The sequence below is a fragment of the Quercus lobata genome, chromosome 2 (genome assembly GCF_001633185.2).
Source record: "Quercus lobata isolate SW786 chromosome 2, ValleyOak3.0 Primary Assembly, whole genome shotgun sequence".
NCBI classification, from domain to species: domain Eukaryota; kingdom Viridiplantae; phylum Streptophyta; class Magnoliopsida; order Fagales; family Fagaceae; genus Quercus; species Quercus lobata.
In genome coordinates, this window is record NC_044905.1 from 600,067 (window position 1) to 622,997 (window position 22,931).

A 22,931-nucleotide genomic window follows, 5' to 3' on the forward strand; every position below is an offset into this window, starting at 1 on the left:
TGATGTTTTAGGAAGTTCTATTGATAAGAATATGCATTGTGAACGTACAGGACAAATAGGAGCTAGAAAATATCTAAGGGAAAGCTGTTACCACCATATTGAATGCTCTGCAGCTAACTCTCTAGCAACATTAATGAGAAAGTGATATCTGAACAATAGTTTTTAGCCTTACAACTACTCCCCAAAGACTTCAAAAAGGTACTGATATGACAAGGATCAACATCAACAATCTAATTTACACATGGATGGTAGAGATGAAAGGGAAAAGATAGTATAAAATAGAAGGGAAGCCCAGAGAGAAAGGGGATGGAAGAATAAAGAGAAAAACACTATAGCAATAAGAACTGTACTTGTAATCAATTTCAAGAATTATATACAAAAACTGATCTCCTCGGACCGTTCCGAGGTCGATTTTCATTAGATACAACCAGTCCATTTTTACTTTATTGTCATTTGGACCCATTATAATCGTTACCTAACTCATTAGAGCCTAGTTTTCCAACTCACTCTCTACAAATTCATTGTATTGGGCTCTTGGGACTTGGATTCTTTTAACTTTTGAGCTTAGGACTCAAACTGTACCCTTACAAAATACATTACTATTTATTAAATTAGTCTAAATTGCAAAAAATAAATTTAATGAGACTATTCTAAAAATATTATCACACGCAACACGTGGACCCACAACTAGTTGTGATAAAAATTGTAACACAAAAGTTTTATTGTTATTGTTATTGTTAGACTTTCTGTGAGTAGAAATGAAACAAGAGGATGTTTAATGCATGGTTGAGCCGTTGGATCTAATGGCCCTACCATAAAAACAAACTAAACAAGAGGGCGTTTAATCCATGAGATTTTTAAACCAAGATAACATGTAATACAGGAGGTGATTTCCATCAGTCTAAATTCCCTTGTTGCTATCCAACAGCTGTTTTCCCTCAATCCTTGACCCCATAGATTGCTGATCAATCAAATTCTATTTGATTGGATTTCTTAAGTTACATAGAACCAGTTCAATGATCATGAGCCTTGTTGACCAAAAATGGATTCCATTCGAGTCTCATTGAGTTGACACAACTAAGATGTCTTTTTGGATGGGTGGCTCACGCCAATTCACATTTTAATAAGTGGCTTTCCAAGAATCCTACTCATATTGTTGTAAGAGACGCATAAAATTTTGTTGGCTTCTAATTGTACGAGCTAAAACAAAAATATGACAAATCCATCTAAGTTAAAAGTGGAATCTACATGCATCTGAAATGAACATTACACACTCCAATCATTTACACATTGCTACTAATGGCATGCAGAAAACACAACACACGTTTCCTAACTTCCATCTAACATCTCCATTTAGTCACTTTACTATAGGTAAAGGCAATCAATGATCCCACTCAATCATCTTCAAATACTGCCCATCGCTATCTGAACCACTAATACTAGAAACAACAATTTTTACCATCCTTTTTCACAATTCACAATGACTGACATGACAAATTACATGTAAATTACACGTGGCCTACACAAACATCACTTTTATTAACACCAATCACAACATGCCACTTCATTGTTATGAACAAAAGTTGTCAGAATCGTTATAACCATAGACTGCTGCAAATCTAACTTTATCACTTTATGCCACTGTTCCATTGCCATTATCAGCAGAGCAACCACTTATACCGCACCATATCCATTGCTATCTCACAAAATGAGCAGAGTTCTAGCAAAAGCAATTGGTACAATGTCTGAGACTTAAAAAAAAATTCATTAGTACCGCACAGTTGAAATAATACGAGGTAAATACCTCACAGAGCCATTTAACTCGGAGGCATAATGAATACAATTTAGCCACAATGCTAAAAACATGGAACTGTCACCATCTATTGTCCTACAATAAGCTGATAAGATTTACATACCCAGAACTCAGCACAGTGTACAACAAGACTCTTGAAACAGTGAGGAGTTCTAGAATCATGGATATTCTATAGTAAATACAGACTGCTATTCTCAATAAGCCATAAAGCCCAGGTGAAAAGAAGATGGGCAAAACCATATTGGATCATATTTTATACTCCAACATACAATCATGAATCAAACAGCTAATAGGAGGGTGAACGAACTGTCATGTTTTACTTTTGAACTTCCTTTGAGCTTTCAAATCCACCACAATCACAGTTATGTTGTCCTTACTTCCTTTTTGAATAGCACGGTTTGAGAGGAATTCTGCTGCTGCTTGAGCTGCAGGATCAATTCCCTCGCCTCTTTCAGTGGGAAGAGTAACACCATTCTTTTTGTGCCACAAAAGTATTCTTTTCCGAGCCAAGTCACATACCTCTTCATTTGTCATGACATCCCATAAACCATCACTAGCTAAAATAAGGCATTCATCTTCTTTTGACCGCGGAATAAACATCACCTCTGGTTCTGGAATTATCCACGGTTTCAAATATCTATCACCTACAACCCACAACCAAGTCAGACAAACTACTTGTATTTTAATTGCTGAAGTTCTTTTTGATATGTAATTGCTAAAGTACTTAACTAAAAAGAATAAATTATCATCTCTGGAGTCTAAGTAGCATGAAAATCTCACAAGAGGAAAAATCATATTGTGTTATACTGCACATAATCTATCATTTTTTGGATGAAGTAAGGCTCCAACAGTAAAGTGAAAATGATAGGAATTACAAACTCTAAGGAAGAAGAAGCTAGTTTGAAATGATCTGCATAAGACCGTTACAATAAACAATTAAAGAAGTAAATTATTATGAGGTTTGATTTCAGAAAGGCATCAATGTCCTTCACAAATATCAATATTCTATTGTTCGAGTGTTCACAGGTCAACTTTAGGAGTTGAACCTGAGACCCCTGCCCTCATTGGAATATAAATTAATTATATAATATTGACAGAACCAGAATAAAATTATTTCAAATACCACAGAAAAAGACATCCGCTAATTTAGTTTCTAGTTTCTATGTGATTTCCAAATTTAAGGATATTAACACAGAAGACATGGTTTGTACAAATTAAAACTATATACTTGAGGAACGATGGTAGGCTTTTAAAAGTTTAAAAGAATAGTGTCTATCCACAATGTTCTACTCTTCTTACATGAAAGCTTAGCAGACTTAGAAGTTAGAAAACTGTCCACACATATCAAATGCAACCCAAAATAGAGTTCATCAGGATATAACAGATATTCCAAACTTTCTAAGGCACCTCCATGAGCACAAGAATCAGAAACTCTCATTGACAACTCAAAAGTTGCTTTCATAACACGGTGAAATAATTAAAGTGAACCAGTTATAAAAACTGCTTAAATATGATCTGCTAATTTCAGTTTCCCTTCATTTCCCTGTTTACAAATTAATTTAGGTTGAAATCGGACTAATCCAATCAGTATCCTGATTCAGCGGCATAGTGAAGCTTACATCTCAAGGTTAGCCCAAAAAATTTAGAGGAAGAATCTCCAGAGGTCATAACACCTCAGCACACAACTGCACTTAATTTTAATGCTGTAAACTACGTGAGCCACAAATTGGCACATACAAAATGCAATACATTCATAAACATAACTCCAGGTTGGCATCCAAAGACCATACAAATTATTTAAAATGTAACTAGAGATTAGCATCACGATGGGGCAACCAGCCTATAACAAAGCTTTTGACAAAAGAAACCCCTGGTGCGGGGCCAACCTCAAGGAAACTCAAAGATCAAAACATGCAATGAGATTGGATAAAGTCATGGTGAAGAAGCACACACCAATAGACCTTGACATTGCAAGAACTCCAAAAACACGATGCCCATTCCACTGTATGACCTTGCCTCCGGCTGCCTCAATTCTAGCATATTCATCTTCTCGATTTGGCTGAAACAATATCAACAAAAAAATTTATTAAATGATTATCAGTTTCCTAAAATCAATTATTACTATAGAAAGATGCAAAACTACTATTAGAGGTCTATTACTTTATGATCAACTGACAATGCCATAGGTTCTTTTCCACGACACAGAACTGCTCTTGAATCTCCACAGTTTGCAACAATGATATGTGAGGAACAAATAATGGCAACCACAGCTGTAGAACCAACAGTTTCCGGTGCGACAGGCTCAAGACCAGTTTTTCCTCCAACTTCATCATCGACCTTAAGAAAACAATTGGTGAATGCTTTTTTCCACTGCTCTTGGCAATTGTCCTTGATACTTCCATCAGTTAGGCCTTTCTTAACAAATTCTATCTCCTCAGCCAAAGCCATATGGATACGATCACAACAATAGTTTGCAACCTGAACAAATTAGTACCTCATGGGAGTAAATAACTTGTCACGAAGACCGTTATGCATCATTTGACAGTAAGGAAAAGAAAAGGAGAGAGCTTATGTAAAGGAGGGAAACAAAATAAATAGTACCTGAGACCCTCCATGGCCATCATAGACTCCAAAGAAATGAACAGTCTGGTCAGGTAAACATCTAGTCATGCCATCAAATACACGGTCACCGATTAGCATTTGGATAGGAATCTTCAGAAAATGAGGCACAGTAGCAAAAGCATCTTCCATCTCAGGTCTTCTTCCACACATAGATGTAAATCCCCAAAGAGGCACAAACTCTATCTCAAAAACACTGCGGCCGGATGATGTTCCACTGGCCCCTCTTTCCAGACGCAGAGGTAACTGATGAACGACTGCAGATGGCTTTGGGTCAGAACCATCACCAGCTTCTTCATCAGGGCTCACAGGCACAGCAACAGGATCACTCACAATCTCTGTCTTAGTCTCATCATTTCCTTCTTCTGAATTGGGGGCCTTAGCAACAACATCAACATCACCACATATGTTCTTCTCAATGTCTATGGAAGTCGGTGTTCTTATATCAAGAGCAAAGATATCCTCTCCCTCTCCACATAAACTACTGGTCTCACTCGCCACTGAAAAAGAACAAGAGCTATCAAGAATCTGATCACCCTCCAACTCCAATGATAAGGTATCATCTTCCTCACTTCCACGGGCTATCACACCGTTATCATCAGCAGCGGCAGCCCAATTGGTTTCATTTTGAGATACGTTATCCAACACCTTAACTTCATTCACCAAATCACCACAAGTACAGTCCACCACCACATCACCAGCAGCAACAGAATCAGATAATAGACCAGCCGTGTCTGCCATTAGCTTAAGTGTACTACTGATATCTATGTGGGTAGCTATGGTCGGGTTATCACACACTGAGACTGAGTTACCTACTCTAAATGGCACCGTGACCGCCGGAGACATCTCCTCCATCAAAATCAAAACCCTTATCTAGGCAGCAGCAGTAGTACAAAAAGTTACCCCCCAAACCTTCACAGCCTGTCATTTTACAACTACTAATCCATTACCTTCTTTTCTTCTGATTAATAAGAATGATATTGGAATGTGAATGGCGAGTCTCAACGCACCATTAATTCCCCCCATTGCCTAAAATTCAGGTTATGACTTATGATGCAAACTTTACCTTGCTTTGCTTTGCTTTGCTTTGAGGGTCGAGCTAAAAAGGTTGTGATAGGGAAATGGGTAGTAAAAGTCAGATCTGGTCAACACATAACCAACAAGGGATCCCCAACTTCCGTATATAGAAATATAAACCTAAAATGGATAGCATAGACCTGTTTCAGTTGGGGCCTTATCAACTTCATCTCTGGACTCTTCTTTATCTACTTCCATCATCAACTACAATGAGAGAGAAACACCCAGAAACAAAAGAAAACAACTTTAATTGGACACACACACATACAAAGCCAAATAAATAAATAAAAACTGTGATAACGAAATTGCATTAAATTAATTAAATTTGAAACCAACCCCTTATCCCCCTAACACAAGAAAGATAGAGAAAAAAGGGTGTCATGAAAAAGAAACACAAAGTCCCAAGAATCACAGGAAAACCCTAGAAAAGATGGCACCTTTTTTCACTTATTACTTAGACTTCCCTGGATCTGAGGCAACCCACCTCAGCCTCTAGTAAAAGACCCAGCTCTCTCTCTCTATGGACTAATTAATCAATCATGACAAAGAAGGTGAAAGAAGAAGAAGAAGAAGAAGAAGAAAGTCAGTAGTGAGTAGTGACTACCTAATTTGTCAACAGTAGAGTCTTCTCTTCTATCTCTTTCTTTCTTTCTTTCTTTCTTTTAGTTTCTTTATTTCTCTCTTACATAGACTTTTTGACATATGAAAGCCATTGAAAAGAATAAAAGAATGAAGAAACAATAAAGATACATGGAAAAGGTTTGCTTACCATTAAAAAATAACATCTCAAAATGAAGTCTTTCTTTTTAATAATAAATTTGTATTGATGTGGGTGTGGTTGTGGGTGTGGGCGTTGAAGTTCAACTTCAACTTCAAACTCAAACATGAAACTTGGAAGAGCAAGAAAGAAATGGAGTGGAGAGAAGATAGATAAATAAATAAACACTATATTTATTACTTAAAAAGAAAATAAATAAAAAGAAAAAGGTAAGAGGAGAGAGAGAGTATGTGGGGGTGTGATGAGTTATGAGAAGGACAGATGTCAAATCTAGAAGAGCATATTAAAGCATCTCCACCCATCTCATCTCATCTCATGCTCCTTGACCCTTCCTTTTCATTTTCCAATCCTAATAACTCCATCCAAAAATTACTTTTCTTACGTACACAACAGTGCACACTCTGCATTGCATTGCATTGCTTTTGGGTTTTGTTTCAATACATCATACTATTGAATTTCATAACTTTGAATTATTAGAAGGATAGTTGTTTTCCAAATGGAAAATTTTAGAGACGTAATCTTTTCCACACCCAAATCTACAATATTTAGCTTGTGAATGATACACTTAAATCTATTTTTCCGCAATTATCAATGGTTATCATATATGTATGTGATAATCGTGAACTATAGATTAACATGCGAGTATGTTATGAATTTGAAACAAACAAAATATAGTTGTGTTTGCACAAGGACTTTAATTATTTGCACATAATGCAAATCTTTGTAGCTTAAATGACATTTCTTCTCTATTTTCAATAGAGAAATCCATAATCCAAATTATGTCTCCCCCATTGTTATAAATATTAAATTATAAAAAAAAATTAAAAAAAAAGTGTTTTTATTTCCAAAGAAAATTAAATCCAACTTATCACATAGTTTAATTTAATTGAAAAACCTTAGGTGTTGTATGTAAGGAACTTTAACTAATTTTAGCTTAAATAAAATAGATGTGTAGATAAAATAAAAAAATAAAAAAATTGGGATATATCCTACACATGTGAATTTTATTTATTTATTTATTGCAAATTTAAAGTGGGCCACCAATAAGACTCTAGATTTGCTAGGTTGATATATCACACTTTAATGAATTTAATTGATCACGTGCTTCTTGTATGTGGCAAAATTGTCCAATAAATTGGACTCAATCTAGAAGAGCGTTAGCTTCTTTATTTTGTTTTAATTTGTCTGTAAATGTCAACTTAATGAATTCAATTCCTCTATGAATATGCATGACTACAATTGCACGTGCAAAGAAGAAAAATTTAGACTTTTGCAACCATTGGCTTGCTGTATGAACTTATTATGCATCCTTCATTACCATCCATCCTTAATTAAGAGGGAAAAAAAGATAATGCGTGCATGTGCATGCGCGCATGTGTATTTAAACTGAATTTGGGTTATTAATTAAAACAGATTTGTTTATTGCTTTTCATTATCATCAATTTATTATATGGATAGTAATAGTAGTAGTCTCGTGACTTAATGGTATTTCTCTTTTCTAGAGTTTGGACCTTGGAGTTCCAACCTTGCAAGGGGAAAATTGTTTTATCGTTTGACAGAGATGAAAAAAGAAACAAACAAGCTAGAAAATGTTGTTTTTTTTTTTTTTACTGAATTTCTTTTCTTTTTTACGAAGGTCCTCTTGTCATATATATATATATATATATATATATTTGCTGACTACAAGGAAATGTTACCAAGAAAATGTTCCAACTAGGCATCCTCGTTCAATCTTCTCAAAAAAATAAAAAATAAAAAGACATCCTCGTTGAAGATGTATTCTCGATTCCAGCCAAAAGAGGATATAAATTTTAAATCCAAGCATTACAGTAAGATCCTCGTGACTCGTATACTCATTCTTGGAGTAGCTAGTAGATAGCCCACGGGTGACTTTGTTAGCATTTCTTCCTACAAAACCAAAGACCACAACTACAATCTCTCTTCCCTTAATAATTAATATCGAATGCATTTGATATATACATCATTCCTCTCACAATGTGTTAATCCTATAACCATCGCATAAAACTCACAAGCTATGCGAGAAATCAGAAAAGATAACATATCTAATACATGAGATACCTCTTATTTTTGCATTGCATATTAACTTCATGTACAAACCATGGATGCCAGTGCAAAAGATTAGGAGAGAGAGAGAGAGAGCATGGCAATATAAAGATTCAAGACTCAAAATCCTCTGTATGTATTGTAAACTTTAAAAAGACATTCCACAGCTAGAATAATCTAAATTCAGAAAGTAATTAAATGACACATTCTAACACCTCACGAGTCTTACACCTTGCGGCAATATATTTAAATAGCTAGTTTGTCACTTGTGCCCATCAAGGGTTACAAACAGTTGCAGTGAATAATTTCTTAATTTAACACGTCTATTGAGTCTCTCCTGGTAACTTGGCATTAATTAAAATTTGACCAGAAACTGCCACTAGAGAAGGCAAGTATAACTCTGCCAACCTGGGCAGCCAGGATACAAGTTCCAGAACTCTCTGCTCTAAATTCTTAATTCTAATACACAAATTCTTTCAGCTAATTAAAGCCTCATTTTCCCTCCACTGGGCTCTTTAAGAAGTTCTTCAAATACTGCTGTACACTTAAATGGTGGTTATATGTAAAAATTGCCATGGCAGCCAAGCTACAACATATGCAAACATCCAGGTGGCAAGCAAACTTCCCACTTTGTCACCCCATGATTTTATTTTATGGTAACATGGGATCACCTGATGATGCAAGCATCTGCACCTCTGTGTCCTCGGCTGTCTGTTTAGTAGTATAATCTGTCCTAGAATTACCTGCAAATACTGGCTATCAATTTTCCATTCATTTAAATTACACAAAACTTGCTGGTTGTTATGAATATATCCTTTACTTGACAGAGGAGATGATAAAAGAAGATTCCTTACTAAATATAGAATCAATAGATGGCCGTTTTGGTGACATACTTCTTTTGAAATCTGTAAAGGTTAAAAGAGTTCAAAACATCATATTTCTTCCCTAATAGGGAGAAGCACAAAAATTGGAAAATTTCAGAAAGTATCCCAACAGTTTACCGTTACCACAAATTCAAAATTACCACAAAGACATTTGGAGATAGCACAGACACATATCCTTGCATGATATCTATGGCATTAAATAAATAGGTGCTCTGTGTTCCAAATATGCTTAATAATCATTTCAAAATCTCATCCTGTGATATGAGTATGACATTAACTATATTTCAAACTATAAATTCCACTCCTTGTATTAACATGAAAATTGGGGCACAGAGTGGATATTTGAACTCTGAACCAGAAGTACTTGCAAAAGGGCTTTTTTGGTCAGATTCCACTAATTATCACACTGTTTTCCCTGGATTCACCCAATGAGATCATGGGAATAGTTGCCTTGTTTTCCAGAAAAATTCCACTTGAACATAAGCATTTTATGGGAAGCATGAAACCTCCATTCTACCTTAAGTGGATTTCACCCATGCAAGTGCACTACCTAGGAACCCCTCCCAAAGGCATTATTTTGGCCATGATTGGGTTCAACCACTGTTGGGTTGGTTCCATGTCATAGTTGCACTCATTGATGTGACCTACTAAAAAATATAAATGCTACTAAACCCTAATGCCCAACAAAAGATTGTAGCCCCAATTCTCATACTAATGAGTCTTGTCCTATCATTCAGTTGTGAGACACAATTCATTAGATTTTGTTCCCCACACAGACAAAAAGGAGGACCAGCAATTCATTGGACCCACTTAACAGCCCAACTTAACCAACCCATTGAGGGAAGAACTGTTGGATAAACTATTCCTGTCTGAAAAGCATCTGTACACTCTACTCTCAATAATCTGTCCTCCCAAAACTGAACCTTTACACTGACATCTTTGTTCAGCACTGAAAAGAATCAGGGTTTGGACAGGTCATTCACGTTCAAAATCAACATTAATATGGACAATAAAATTGACCATAATGCCAGCACTGGTATAACACGAAATATATACTTCATTTTATGCACATGGTGAATTATAGTTTTGAATTCCGTTCAGTTCCGCCCAGAACAGCCGGAATTTTCCATTCCAATTAATTAACCAGTACAAATCACTCCTCTATTCCATCTCGTTCTAAATTTCGGCCCTTTCAGCTCCATTCCACCCATTTCGGTCCATTCCACTAAATTCCACCCGGTATGGTGATTATGGTGATTTTGATTAGTATATAAACGAATCGGTATTTTTTTCCTAAACTAATTTTTTTTATTACTTCACTCACATATGACATTTTATTATTATTTTCCTTTGACAATGTGTTTTTCTTGTTTACTTTACTCACATATGACATTGTTTTTTCTTCATTAATATATATTTTTTCTTTACTTATATATGACATGTATTCTTATATTATGTAATGATGATATTAAAAATGTACATTATTTGATTTTGAATTAATAATTTGATATGGTATAATATCATGGGATGCAAACTTAAGGTATATAAATTATTTAATATATATAACTTTAGCGGTAACCCCTGAAATGTTTGGCTGAAATAGACCAATACTGAAATATTTTTTTCCAATGGACAAACCATAACAGGTCTGAAATGGAATTCAGAAAATTCTAAATACACAAATAAGTAGAAAAGAAAGAAAACTAAAGGAGGATGCATAAACAACTACGCTTGCAGATGCCTACTAAGAGAGGAATTCATGCATGTTGACTAATACAAGAAAAGTAAATGCTGCAATTATTCAGAGAAAGCAAACTACTGAAATCAAAAGTAAAAAATGCATACCAAAAGTTTGGTTAAGTCCTTTCACAGCGTCAAAATTCTTGTATGTATAGCCAACGAAGCTTAGATCTTTTGGGGTTAATAGCATCTGCATGACATAAGGAGTAAAACCATCAAACTTCATACTAATTCTAAGAATAAAAAAGGCTTAAAATTCATATAATCAGCAGAATGGTGTCTGGAGAAACTGGCAAGTTCTTTTAATTACAATGCACCCTATAGCCAAAAGACAGGAATGCCTAAGATGTTGAATAACATTTTAGTCATATTATATGGCATCAATTAAAATTTTGGTAAAATTACAACCCTCTTTGATGTTTCACAAAATGACACTTCTTCCCAAACCTTAATCAAAATGATAATCAACCATAAACTTGAGGTTTGACCTAACTATGTGAAAAGAGCATTTGCATTTTTTGGACTACCTGCCCCTTGGTTAAAAGAAATCTTCCTACTTTACGAGAAATTATACAGTCCTCATGGTGAACCACGTCACTTGTCCACCATTCCACTAAAAGACTCCCACTTGTTTAAAATTTTTGAGTCCGTAATTAGTTTCTGTTTTAAAAAAAAATTCTGACTCAACAATTTTAAACAAATGAGAGTCTTTTAGTAGAATGGTGGACCACATCACTTGTCCACCATGAAGACCTTATAATTTCTCCTACTTTACCCTTTCTACATGGGTAGAATGACCATTTTCCCATGAGTAACAATTTTTAACCAAAAAGGCCCACAAACTATAAAATTCCTGAGATTACCCCTGGAATAAACACATTAATCTTGCAAGAAAGAAAGGGAGGATGTAATTTAGTCCGTAGTTTGGAGGTGAGTGTCATTTCATGAAATCTTAAGAAAGGTGAAAGCAAGCAGGCAAATAATCAAAGCACCACACAGCATAATTGCAACAAACCTTCCGTGAGGGGCCTGAGCCAGTTCTTGCTTGGGCTGGAGGATCCAACTAAAAGCAAATTCAAAGTATCCAATTTGTTAGACAAGGAATCTATAAAGGGTCATAATAGACATATGAGTAATGAAGAAAGCATCTAGATACAACATACAATGAAATAGGGAAAACCTAAACATGTCAATGTTTAGTGGACCTTCAATTTGCACAATTACTAAAATGCATTTCCAGAGAGTTAACCTGTAACGTCCACCAGCATTCTCTTACTCTATTTTATGTGAAACCGCGGATCAATATTTTGAAGATAGGAAAATAGTAAGATATAAGATGTATGACCTAAATTTGTGCCAAATTAGAAGTTCCATGGGTAAGAAAATGGTGAGAGATCCCAAAAGTATAGACAATAATCAAGAAAAATCAAGAGAGTACGAAAGAAAAACCTTTCCATTCATTCCACTGTGAAAGAAATAATAGAAGCTCCATAATGCACACAAAGAGTAACTAATCTATGAATATCACCCTAGTTCATTGTATGAAAATAGCATGATAATTTCAAGAAAAGTGTAAGCTTGGTCATAATTTTGCAATTGATGCAAATTTGAGCTTTCACCCATTTATGAACGCTGCTGCTTGTTGTGGTGACTGCAACACCATAATATCAACTAATTTATCAACCATTTATATTAATTAGAATTTCCCTTAAATGTTAACAAATAATAGTTAAGTGATTACATTCATCATTTCCTATCAGATTAAGCTTTTGGGATTAGTGGTAGTTTATCATAATATTAGAGTAGGTAGTTCTAAGTTCACACCTTGTCTCCACTTTACCTCCCATTTAAAATAGATAAAAAATTTACATGTTGGACCTCATTTATTGAGGGAGAGTAGCCCACACGTGAGGAGTGTTAGACTAACGATTAAGTGCTTAAATTCACCTTCTCCTACTAGCTTCAGTTTTTTGGGAAAAGCTTTTTATCAACAACTCTTAAATCATAGTAAGAGAGAGTGACGGCCAGTAACTCAAGATAATCTGATGCTTTTGGTGGTGGAAATAGATTAAGTGGTATTAGTGGTAGCAAAGGAATGACAGCAGAAGCAACAATAATGGTATGGTGAAAAATTAGTAGCAGTAATAATAGTTGTGGTAGATGACTTATACTTCATCAAACTTCATAAAGTTCTGTGTATCTAGCTCCCCGTTGACTTCTGGCTTGAATGCTGCCTCCATTTCATAGAGTTTATCCCACACGACATCCTTGAACCAAGGATGAGCCTGATAAAACAGTTTTCAGAAGGCAGACAAGAAAGCTAATGGACTCTTTGTAACATTTTGGTGGACAAAAAAACCTTACTTTAATTTGGCGTGCCCCTCCAGTGCCGAGCCTTTGCTCAACATCACACAGCAACCTGCAAATAAGATCCTTGGCCTCTAGTGTCAACTTTGCATCTTCTGGGAATCTTAAGTGATTTCTCCAGTGAACAATCTAGCAGCAATTGACAATATAATATCAGTGAAGAATTATACGCCCATCCATTTAAATATACATGATTGAAAGACCTTACATATTAAAGTCAAACATGAGGAGATAGTTCGGAAAACTGGCAACAGCAGCAGAAGAAGAATAGCAGGGATATGGTAAAGATGTCAAAAGAAGAGGCTAAATAAAGATGGCGTCACATTTTTCCTTATGGCAGGTGAGCTGAGCTAACTACTAAGGCAGCTGAGCCAAAATTTGATCTATGAAAGTTAACTATATTCTCTTGGGATAGATAGACATGAATAACATAATAATATATTTTGTGCAACGTGTTATATCCTAAGACATTTCAAAACTGTGCCTACCCTACAAGAAGGAACTTTATAGTGTTGTTTAGTGTGGACTATTTGGACTGAACGGAATCCGTGGTCTTTTGAGGATGAGGGGAAAACTGTGGTTCAGTTATTAGAGTATTGCCAACAGACCCTCTTTGATTGGTCTCAATGTTGGGGTTATTCGGATTGTTCTACCCTTTTGGATTTTCTTTCAACTATTAGAATAGATTAGGGGCTGCTCCTGTCTTATTGTTCCTTTTTTTCTCTTTTCCTTTGTTCACTACCATGAACTCTTTGTGTTTCTCTTGCTACTCTTTTATTAATAATATTCTCTTCTTACTTATCAAAAAAAAGTAATTAAAAAGAAATTTCATTTGACATTAAACTCAATGAAGACTTATGAAAAGATCTCCATTTATTCCAACCCATGCCATGACTAAATATAGTAAAGCTTAAAGTGTCATAAATTAGTTCAAACTAATGACATGAAGAAGTTTCATTCCTACAGAAATTAAACTTCCATGTGAAGAGTTTTGAGCATGTTACCTTTCTGCAAGTGGTTATTGGATCGTCTGAATAAAAGGGAGGGTAACCAACAAGCATTTCATACATTATTGCTCCCAATGACCACCTGTTTCAAGTCCAAATAAATAAATACATGCAGTATCTCAGAAAAGGGAAAAAAAACGTAACATAATTCCCCTGTTTGTTTGTTTCAATAACATTCTGCTCATTCAATTAAAAAAAAGGGCAACATAATACTTGTAGAGTATATGTTAAGTCCGGTCCATGAGAGGATAAGGTTGGGGTTTCCTTGTGGTTTAGGAATCCCAATGATGAGAAAACTAATTCCATTAGGAGTATTAGTCCGACATTAATAAGAAAAAATTGCGGGGGTGCGATAGTCTCTATAAATAGTGCTGGTATATCTTTGTTGAGTACGTGTGTGAGACAGTGGGAGCTAGAAGACAAAGTGTTGTCTAGTGAGAGAGTTAAAGACTAAGCTCTGTCTAGTGTGCTATTGTGAAGACACTTGTGGGTTTTATTGGGGATTTGTATTAATTTATATTTGTGAGGTTTGTGAGAGTTTTAATGTAGTTATAATTCCTATTATTGTTGACATTAGCCATGGATGTAGGCATAGAGTTTGTCAAACCACATTAAATCTTTTGTTGTGGGGCTTATTATTATTTTTATTTTGTTTTTTTTTGTGTTTTTTTTTTTTTTTACAACATTAAAGATAATACTTAATCCATGGCTTGATAAAACTTTGAAATGTAGAAGTTTGTGATAATTTGAGGGAGATAAGAGAAGACATGAGGGTCTTACATGGTTTGACCACACGGTCTACATTCATGGACCAGAGCCAAAGGCTACATTTTTCTCATCTACTTTTCTTGACTATATATTACAATGGAATCCGTATTTATAATGAATACTACACAATGTTCTTGAGCAATCAATCCATTGATTTATTAACCAATCCCATGATTTTCTATGACAATCAATGTTTTGATTTGGTCTTCAAGGAAATAGAAGGTAAATTGTAGTTTCCTAAAGGAAAAACTAGCAAGATGTCACAAAATTACATATCCATCTTGTAGGGGGAAAATTAAGATATCAGCAACCATAATAGTATTTTGCCATAACATATTGCACACGCAAACACAAAGATTTCTAGATGCTATCATTTTGTTAAAATTAAAAGGACTATATATGGGTAACAATGTTGCTTTATACAAGAAGAGCTAGGGCTTTTCTTGGTCCTATACTTTTTTTTTTTTGATGATGAGTAACAAAACTTTATTACAAAAAAGACTTTGAGGTATACCCTGTATACAAAGAGAGAGAAAAAAAAAACAAAAACAGCATCAGCCTCTCAAATTACAGCACTCGAGCAAATCTAACAAGGACTTTTCTTGGACCTATACTGAAAAACTAATACAATCTATTCAATGCTCCCTCTTCTCCCCCCCCCCCCCCCCCCCTCTTCTCTCTTCAACAGATACATAAAATTGTATAAGAATCAGCAACCCAAAGAATTGTCTGCCTATTAAATAAAATCATACATAGGAAGTAGATATAGAAGTACAACAATAACAACAAGCCTTTGTCTCAAAATTTGCAATCAATTATGGATCCTCACTAGACTAGTCAGGATCGGCCATATGATTCTTTTCCTCCATTATATTATATTTGAATCCATACTTTTTATTACTTTTACTAATGTTTTTTTAGGTCTTCATCCACCTTTTATCAGTCCCTCATCTTTTCATCAATAGGGGCCATCTCTATCTTTAAGCAAATCCTTATTTTGAATCCTATCTTTTTCTTGTATTTCCACTTATCCATTTTAACATTATCATTTCAGCTATACCCATTTTATGAACATGTTGCTTCTTAATAGTCCAACTATAGCAATACAGTAGCTCAAATAAGATAATAGAAGTAGAACCTTTATTTTATTATTGTATATAAGAAGTAGCAATTGAAGTAGAAACTCTCTTATTTAATACTCCCTCCATCCCAATTTGTTTGTCCTATTTCAAAAATCCAATTTTTTAAGAGAACATCATTTATTGTCTTGTCTGCTGTATAAAATGTATAAATTTTCAAAACTACTCTTAAATAAATTTATCAAAAGTGGTTTTAAAAATAAAGTAGGAGCATGATAGAAACATTAGTAAATTAATGATTTTTAATTTTAGAAACAAGACTATTTTGGGACATCCTAAAATGGAATAAAGGACAAACAAATTGGGATAGAGGGAGTAAGTGTAATGTTTAAACATTAGCTATACGGTCAGAATTCATCACTGATTGTAAAGACAACTAAGATTTCTCCAAAACTGTCAGCCTCAACAAAAGGATGCTAATGACATTTTGAAGTTCAAGGTCACAACTTGCACATCAAGGACAAGAAAAACAGATAACTCATGGAGTCTGAAGAGAACAGAAATAAAGACTAAAAACTAAAATTAGATTTTTTTTAATTTAATTAAATTTAAAAAAAAAAACAAAACAAAACAAAACAAAACATTGGGAATTAGTACCACCAATGGAAAATTCTTCTCTTATCAAAAAAATAAATAAATAAACAACAAGGGAAACTGTGCAAGAATGATAAGATAGATAACATTAAGAATAGACTAACCAATCGCATTCCATTCCATATCCCTTCTTCAGCAATACTTCAGGAGCTATATAGTCCGGTGTTCCCACAGTTGAAAATGCCTTTCAAAACAAAGCATCAATTGTGAATAAAGAAGTTTTTATAATCTTAGCAACAACAGTAATGTACAAACCAAGTGAACTAGTAATTAAATGACCATGATATAGATACGTCACTGTTTGTTACAGTTTCAAAGTTATAATGATTGTAATGGTTATCCATGGTGATGTTATTTTGTTAATCCACTTCCAACACTAAAAACACTGACTTCAAAATTTTAAGAACATCAGGATGGCTGAGTGGGTAGGTTTGGATAGGTGTGGTGTGACTTATCAGAAAAATATGTCTGCAAGTGTGCCATTAGACCCAAAGAGACACACTCAAGTAGCAAATCAGACATGCACTGGAACGCCTAGCAGTGGACCCTTGCCTCCATAATATATCACAGTCCAGTCAAAAGAGGAAGAAACAACAGAGCGTTTTCATCTAACAATTATCCACAAAGGCAAGCCCTTTTTAACTAATACTGTTTTAGCCCTCATACTTGTTGTACATATATAAACTGAAATTTACTTTAAAGATACATACCACAAAAGTGTCACTGAACTACTGAAGATGACTTACCAACTTCCTCCTGTTCATCTGCCAGTGTTGAAGCTGTTCACGGGGGCTCTTCCAAGTACTCCCATTAACCGCATCAGGAAAACATCCATCAATATCCATTGGTTCTGTCAAATTTTCATCATCCATGGTTCTATTTTCATGCAGTGCAGGTAAAGTAGTACAATCAAGAGGCTTACAAAGGCCAAAATCTGAGAGCTTCATGTGACCGTTTTTGTCCAGAAGAAGGTTGTCAGGCTTAATATCTCTGGAAAGACAGTGATGGTAAACTTATGAGAAATGTTAAAAGCATATTAAAAACATCAACCTAAATTACCACACTTCCGGCATCTAATACATTGATTTGATGAGATCATCAACAGTAAGATACTCACCTGTGAATGTAATTGTGCTTGTGAATAGATTCTATGGCCAGGACGCTCTGAGCAATGTAAAATCTAGCCACATTTTCTGTTAAGGTGTCTGCCCTCATCAGCAGAGTCATCATGTCCCCACCAGGCAGATATTCCATAATCAAATACAAATACTCAGCATCCTGAAATGAGTAATAAAGTTTCACAATGCAATGGCTGGCTACTTCTGCCAGCAAGTTCCTCTCAGCTCTAACGTGCTCCACCTATGACCAAAAGAAAAGGAGAGTGAATATTTAACAAATTTGACAAAAGGTACAAAAATATTAAATATATACATATCTTACATTTCTTAAATTGACAAATAACATAAACAGAACCGCTTCCCACATGCTAGTTCAAGTCTACACTCACCATAAACTACTGAAAATGGCTGAACTCTCTCATTTTAAAGAAAAATCACAAATGAACTAAGCAAGAGCCAAAGCAATTCAAAATAGAGATGACATGTTATAGTGAGAATAAAACCCATGAAGATGCATCTCATAATATTGAAAGTACCAACCATTAGTACAAATCTGTAAATAATATCTAAAAAGTGCATAGTGTGGGTCTCCAATATACAGGAACTTATATACTAGTATACTACATGGAAACAAAAGGTGATGACTAAAAGAAATCCCTTAAGTTAAGCATCAGCTGTAGGTTCTGTAGCAAATGTAATTTTGTATGTTCTCACCTGTCCTCTCTTAACCATTTCAGATTTCTTCAACTTTTTCATGGCATAAATATTGCCAGATTTCTTCTCCTGACACAATCGGACCTGTAGATTGAGAAAGTATTAGCAAAACATATGCTAAATAGCTGTTCATAACAAGTTTACATAAGGAAAAAAGAAGGTAGTTTCACAATGGCAGTTGCCCAAATGGTTAATTATATCAATTGTAAGATATTATGTATGATCCTGACCTCACCAAAGGCCCCCCTCCCAATGATGGTTAAAAGCTCAAAATCATCAACACATATCTTGTGCCTTTTAAGTCGCATAAATTCCGTCTCTTTTCGCTCTAAATCCTTGATCAGGTTGATCTGTTCCTCCTCGGGCACATCTGAGGTAGCTAATTTCCTCTCTAACACCCATCGTCTGCAATGGAAACAAAAACAAATACGGGTTATTACTTATAAAACTGAAACTTTGTTTCCCAATTTTTATTCTTTTTACTTTGCTAGGTTATCTCCAACCAATTTCAGTTGAGACCAATTCCTATGAATGCACAACTTCAATCACAAGCCACATACATTGCAGCAATCAAGAGAATTGAACCTTAGCTGTCTGGTCTTTATTTATTTATTTATTTTTAAATTCCCTTTTTGGATTGGTAAGTTACACAGTCACCCAGAGGGTTTTGAATCCACGGCTTCAACCTCCATCCATTCTTGTGGGAGAAGAAAGTGTCATTTGAGCTACAGCTCATTGGCATTATTATTATTGTTTTTTTTTGGTAAATTTTAAATCTTTATAAGCTCACATTTTCTTAATCCATTGTCTCAGCCAATCAATGCATCCACACACATTTATTTAAGCCCAATCATTACGAGTAAATATTTCCCCAATTTATGGAGAGAGTAATGTTTGGGAAAGTGAAGCAGATTCTGAGATAATGGACAGTAGCAAATTTCAGATTCAGTCTTGAGTGGCCTTTCTGATTTGGGAGTGACAGTTTTTGGGAAAGTGTTTTAATTTTTGGTTTAAGATAAATCCATGACTTCATTAATGAATGATGTTCTCCATCTATTCTATTTCTAGTTGACATATAGTAATTAGACTCATCAACCGTATTAGACTAGACAAAAGACAACAGAAAGAACAAAGTCCAAAATTAAGCCAGCTGGTTTAGATTTAAGAGCTCCCTCTTAGAAATTGATATTCCAAATAATCATACACTTTAAAGTTTGATTCAAAACAAGACAAGAGGGGATGCACTCGCTCACTGCAGCAGCAAACACCCTCTTTGAGTCTCAGTTGTGTGAGTGAATCTGCTTGTTTCCAAAATCTAAAGCCCCAAGCATTGGATTCTTTACTCATCCTACATTTTCAGAGCCAGCAGACAAAGAAATTGAAAACAAAATATTGAGAAACAAGATCTAAAGCCTAGCAATCTCAGTTTCACTTGAGCTAGTAGTAAAAATGCAATCAAAACTGCAAGACTTATAGTTCAAAGGAATGCCTAATTCACTTTTCCTACTACATTTTCACCCTACGTACAGTCTTAATCAAAAAGGAGAAGGCCATAGCATAAACAATAGCTAAAATATTCACATATAAATTATAAGTTTACCTCTCTTTGCGCTCTTGAATGTTCTTCATCTGAGCTCTGTAGTGATTTTCTATGAACTGCTTGGCTGCCGCCACTTTCTCCATAGTCAAGCTCGACCCTAACACCTCTTCTTCCTCCCCCCGATCCTCCATTCTCTCTATCTATCTCTCTCTACAACTACCACTTTCTTTCAGTTTCTCACTCTAAAACCCTCTCTTCCACTATCTGTATCTGTGTTGTGTTTAGAAGAAGAAGAAGAAGAAGAAGAAGAAGCAGCTGCTGCTGCTTATTAAGCTCTTTTTTCTTTTCTTTTTTATATTTATTTATTTAATTTTAATGTTTATTGCAACAAAACAACGAGGCGATGAGTAAAACTAATAAAAAACCCGATTGATTGTTTTGTTAGGGGGGTCGTCTTTATCCCCTGTGACCACGCCGTATACATAACACACCTCATCATAACTTTATCGAATGCCACGTGGATTATTTGCCTTTTATTTCTGACGTGGCAGTATTCGCCGGCGGGAGTTTCTAGTTAGGTGAAAGTAGGGGATCGTGACTCCTTTTTTATTTTGTATTTTTAATTAAATTAATCAGTAAGTTTCGCTATGGTTGTCCGAGAGAGAGAGAGAGAGAGAGATATGTAGTTGACGCGCTGGATAGTGTGCGTGTGTAGCAATCAAAGTTGCGGGGGGGAGTCAGTGTCAGTGTCAGATATTTAAATGACATTTTAACCACAATTGAAAAAAGTGGGAATACCACGAGGTGGGTTCCACTATTTTTTTGGGTGTAGTTGGGGTCGCGTGGTGTCCACTCTCCTTGAACGGATTGTTGGGCTTGGGGGTATATTAAATTCTCTTGTCAGTGATTGGGTTGTCTCTCCCTCTCGACTCCAGAGTCAGAGAGAAAGACTCTCTCTCTCTATTATGCTTGCTTTACGAGTGTCTTTGAGGATATTATTATTAGTCTCTTTGCTCTCTCTCTCTCTCTCTCTCTCACACTCACACTTGCATTTACTATAGTGTGAAATTTATGCGGCATTTTATTAGGACTCTTTTGTCTTTCTGTTTCAGCTCAGCTCCTTCGCTTAACGACCACTTTTGGTCCTTTTATAATGCAATTTTGATTTTTTTTTTTTTTTATTATAGGGAGTTGAGCCAATTTTAACTTAAAAAGTTCTTAATTTTAGTTGTTTTTGTTATATTCTAATGTAGGTTAAAATTCTCCTTGACGCTCATTTAACAAATGTCATCTCTCTTTTTTTTTTTTTAATAATTTAATAGTTTGTGAAAGGGTGAGTTGAATTCTAAATATCTCTATTAAAAATATCACGTGTCAATTAAGTTAAAAGACTATTAGTAGTTTGAAAAAATAAGTATAATAATTGACAACTGACAACGTATAAAAGTAAATAAAATTTTCAAATAAAACAATGGAATTACAACAAGGATTACGATGGTGACTAAACAATGACGAATCCTTACAATAAGATGGGTATCCTAGTACTACTACCAAAAAGAAAATCTTAGTTTTAGTCTATAGATCAACTGAGAGTTAGCTAGTATGATTATATCAATAAACCAATAAACAACAAGAAGAATGAGAAATGAAATGACAGGTTCTTAACATATGAATCTACATACTTCATTAAGTAGAACTGAGGCATATTCATAGAGCATGTGGAGTCATATTTCGTGGAAATTCCCTTAAAACAGACAGTGGACCAACCAACTAATTATCCATTCAAGTTAACTAAAGAGGCATGTTTGGGCAATAGTATGATCTGCAAATGAATCGGATAGGTCCAATGGCTTTTTGGCATAATATATATTTATGCGGATGAAGGTATTAAACACTACTTTTAAGGGTGACTATAGTGACCGATCAATTGAGAAGAAGGAATCCCCAAATCAATAGACACGTCATAATGAAGAAATCCATAGGTTGCCCAAGTTCCAAATTACTAAATCAAGATTATATATGATCTTTGATTTAGGGTCCGGTCCTCTATTGACCAACCCCTTGGGTTCACATCATCTTAATGTTTCCCATGACCCATTAATATTGTTTAACAGAATGAAGTTTATGCATATTTTGGGGAATCAATTCAAAATCCAAGAAAAATCAAATAATATGAATTTGATATATATATTTTTGGTCATGAGTGTCACAAGGAAACAAATTGATGTGTACTCTCTCTTCTTTTTGGCCTTTTAAAGTACAAAATTAAACTGTATAAAAATATAGAGAAAAGTACATATAACCATACTATTTTTACTTTTAAAAATTTGTATATATCAGATAATAATTGAATATTTGATTTTCCTTAACCCATTCCATAACATTATCCATTAACAAGACTCTAATTTCAAAAGGATTTATCAATAGGTGCATAATTTTGGGGATATCAAATTTTTTTTGGGGACTAAATAAAGTTGTATTTTTTTTTTTTGTAAAATGTGGACATTAGTTGTTATTTGTTAAAAAGGTAGACAGGTATTTAAGAATAAACAAATGTCCAGTGTGTTACCAAAAAAAAAAAGAAAGTCCAGTGAAATCCAAGCTGTGAAGTGTGAACCGGCAGCATTCAGCCAAAACAAATGTAATCTAAAGTGGTATGGGTTGTACGTACCATAATTAGAAGTGGAAGAATCTGATGCATCCTCCACC

The 22,931-nt window shown here is 34.8% G+C and overlaps 2 protein-coding genes across 3 annotated transcripts; both read right to left on the reverse strand.

The window, feature by feature from the left end:
- Positions 1 to 1,746: 1,746 nt before the first annotated feature.
- On the reverse strand, positions 1,747 to 6,447 carry LOC115969244 (protein phosphatase 2C 77-like). 2 transcript variants are annotated; one of them, XM_031088855.1, is made up of 5 exons: positions 6,279 to 6,447; positions 4,415 to 5,713; positions 3,974 to 4,291; positions 3,767 to 3,872; positions 1,747 to 2,457 (listed from the first exon to the last, which is right to left on the reverse strand). In XM_031088855.1, exons 2-5 carry the CDS (start codon positions 5,285 to 5,287, stop codon positions 2,123 to 2,125), a joined length of 1,632 nt encoding a protein of 543 aa, XP_030944715.1. In that variant the 5' UTR covers positions 5,288 to 5,713; positions 6,279 to 6,447; the 3' UTR covers positions 1,747 to 2,122. The 2 variants fall into 2 exon arrangements, with proteins under 2 accessions (XP_030944715.1, XP_030944718.1); XM_031088858.1 differs by lacking the exon at positions 6,279 to 6,447 and adding an exon at positions 6,114 to 6,215.
- Positions 6,448 to 8,473: 2,026 nt separating this feature from the next.
- LOC115969256 (serine/threonine-protein kinase tricorner) lies at positions 8,474 to 20,578 on the reverse strand. The gene is made up of 13 exons (XM_031088866.1): positions 20,283 to 20,578; positions 18,913 to 19,087; positions 18,683 to 18,766; positions 17,968 to 18,209; positions 17,597 to 17,840; positions 16,955 to 17,034; positions 14,347 to 14,431; positions 13,340 to 13,471; positions 13,147 to 13,260; positions 11,991 to 12,038; positions 11,081 to 11,165; positions 9,206 to 9,256; positions 8,474 to 9,094 (listed from the first exon to the last, which is right to left on the reverse strand). Exons 1-13 carry the CDS (start codon positions 20,411 to 20,413, stop codon positions 9,003 to 9,005), a joined length of 1,563 nt encoding a protein of 520 aa, XP_030944726.1. The 5' UTR covers positions 20,414 to 20,578; the 3' UTR covers positions 8,474 to 9,002.
- Between the last annotated feature and the right edge of the window lie 2,353 nt (positions 20,579 to 22,931).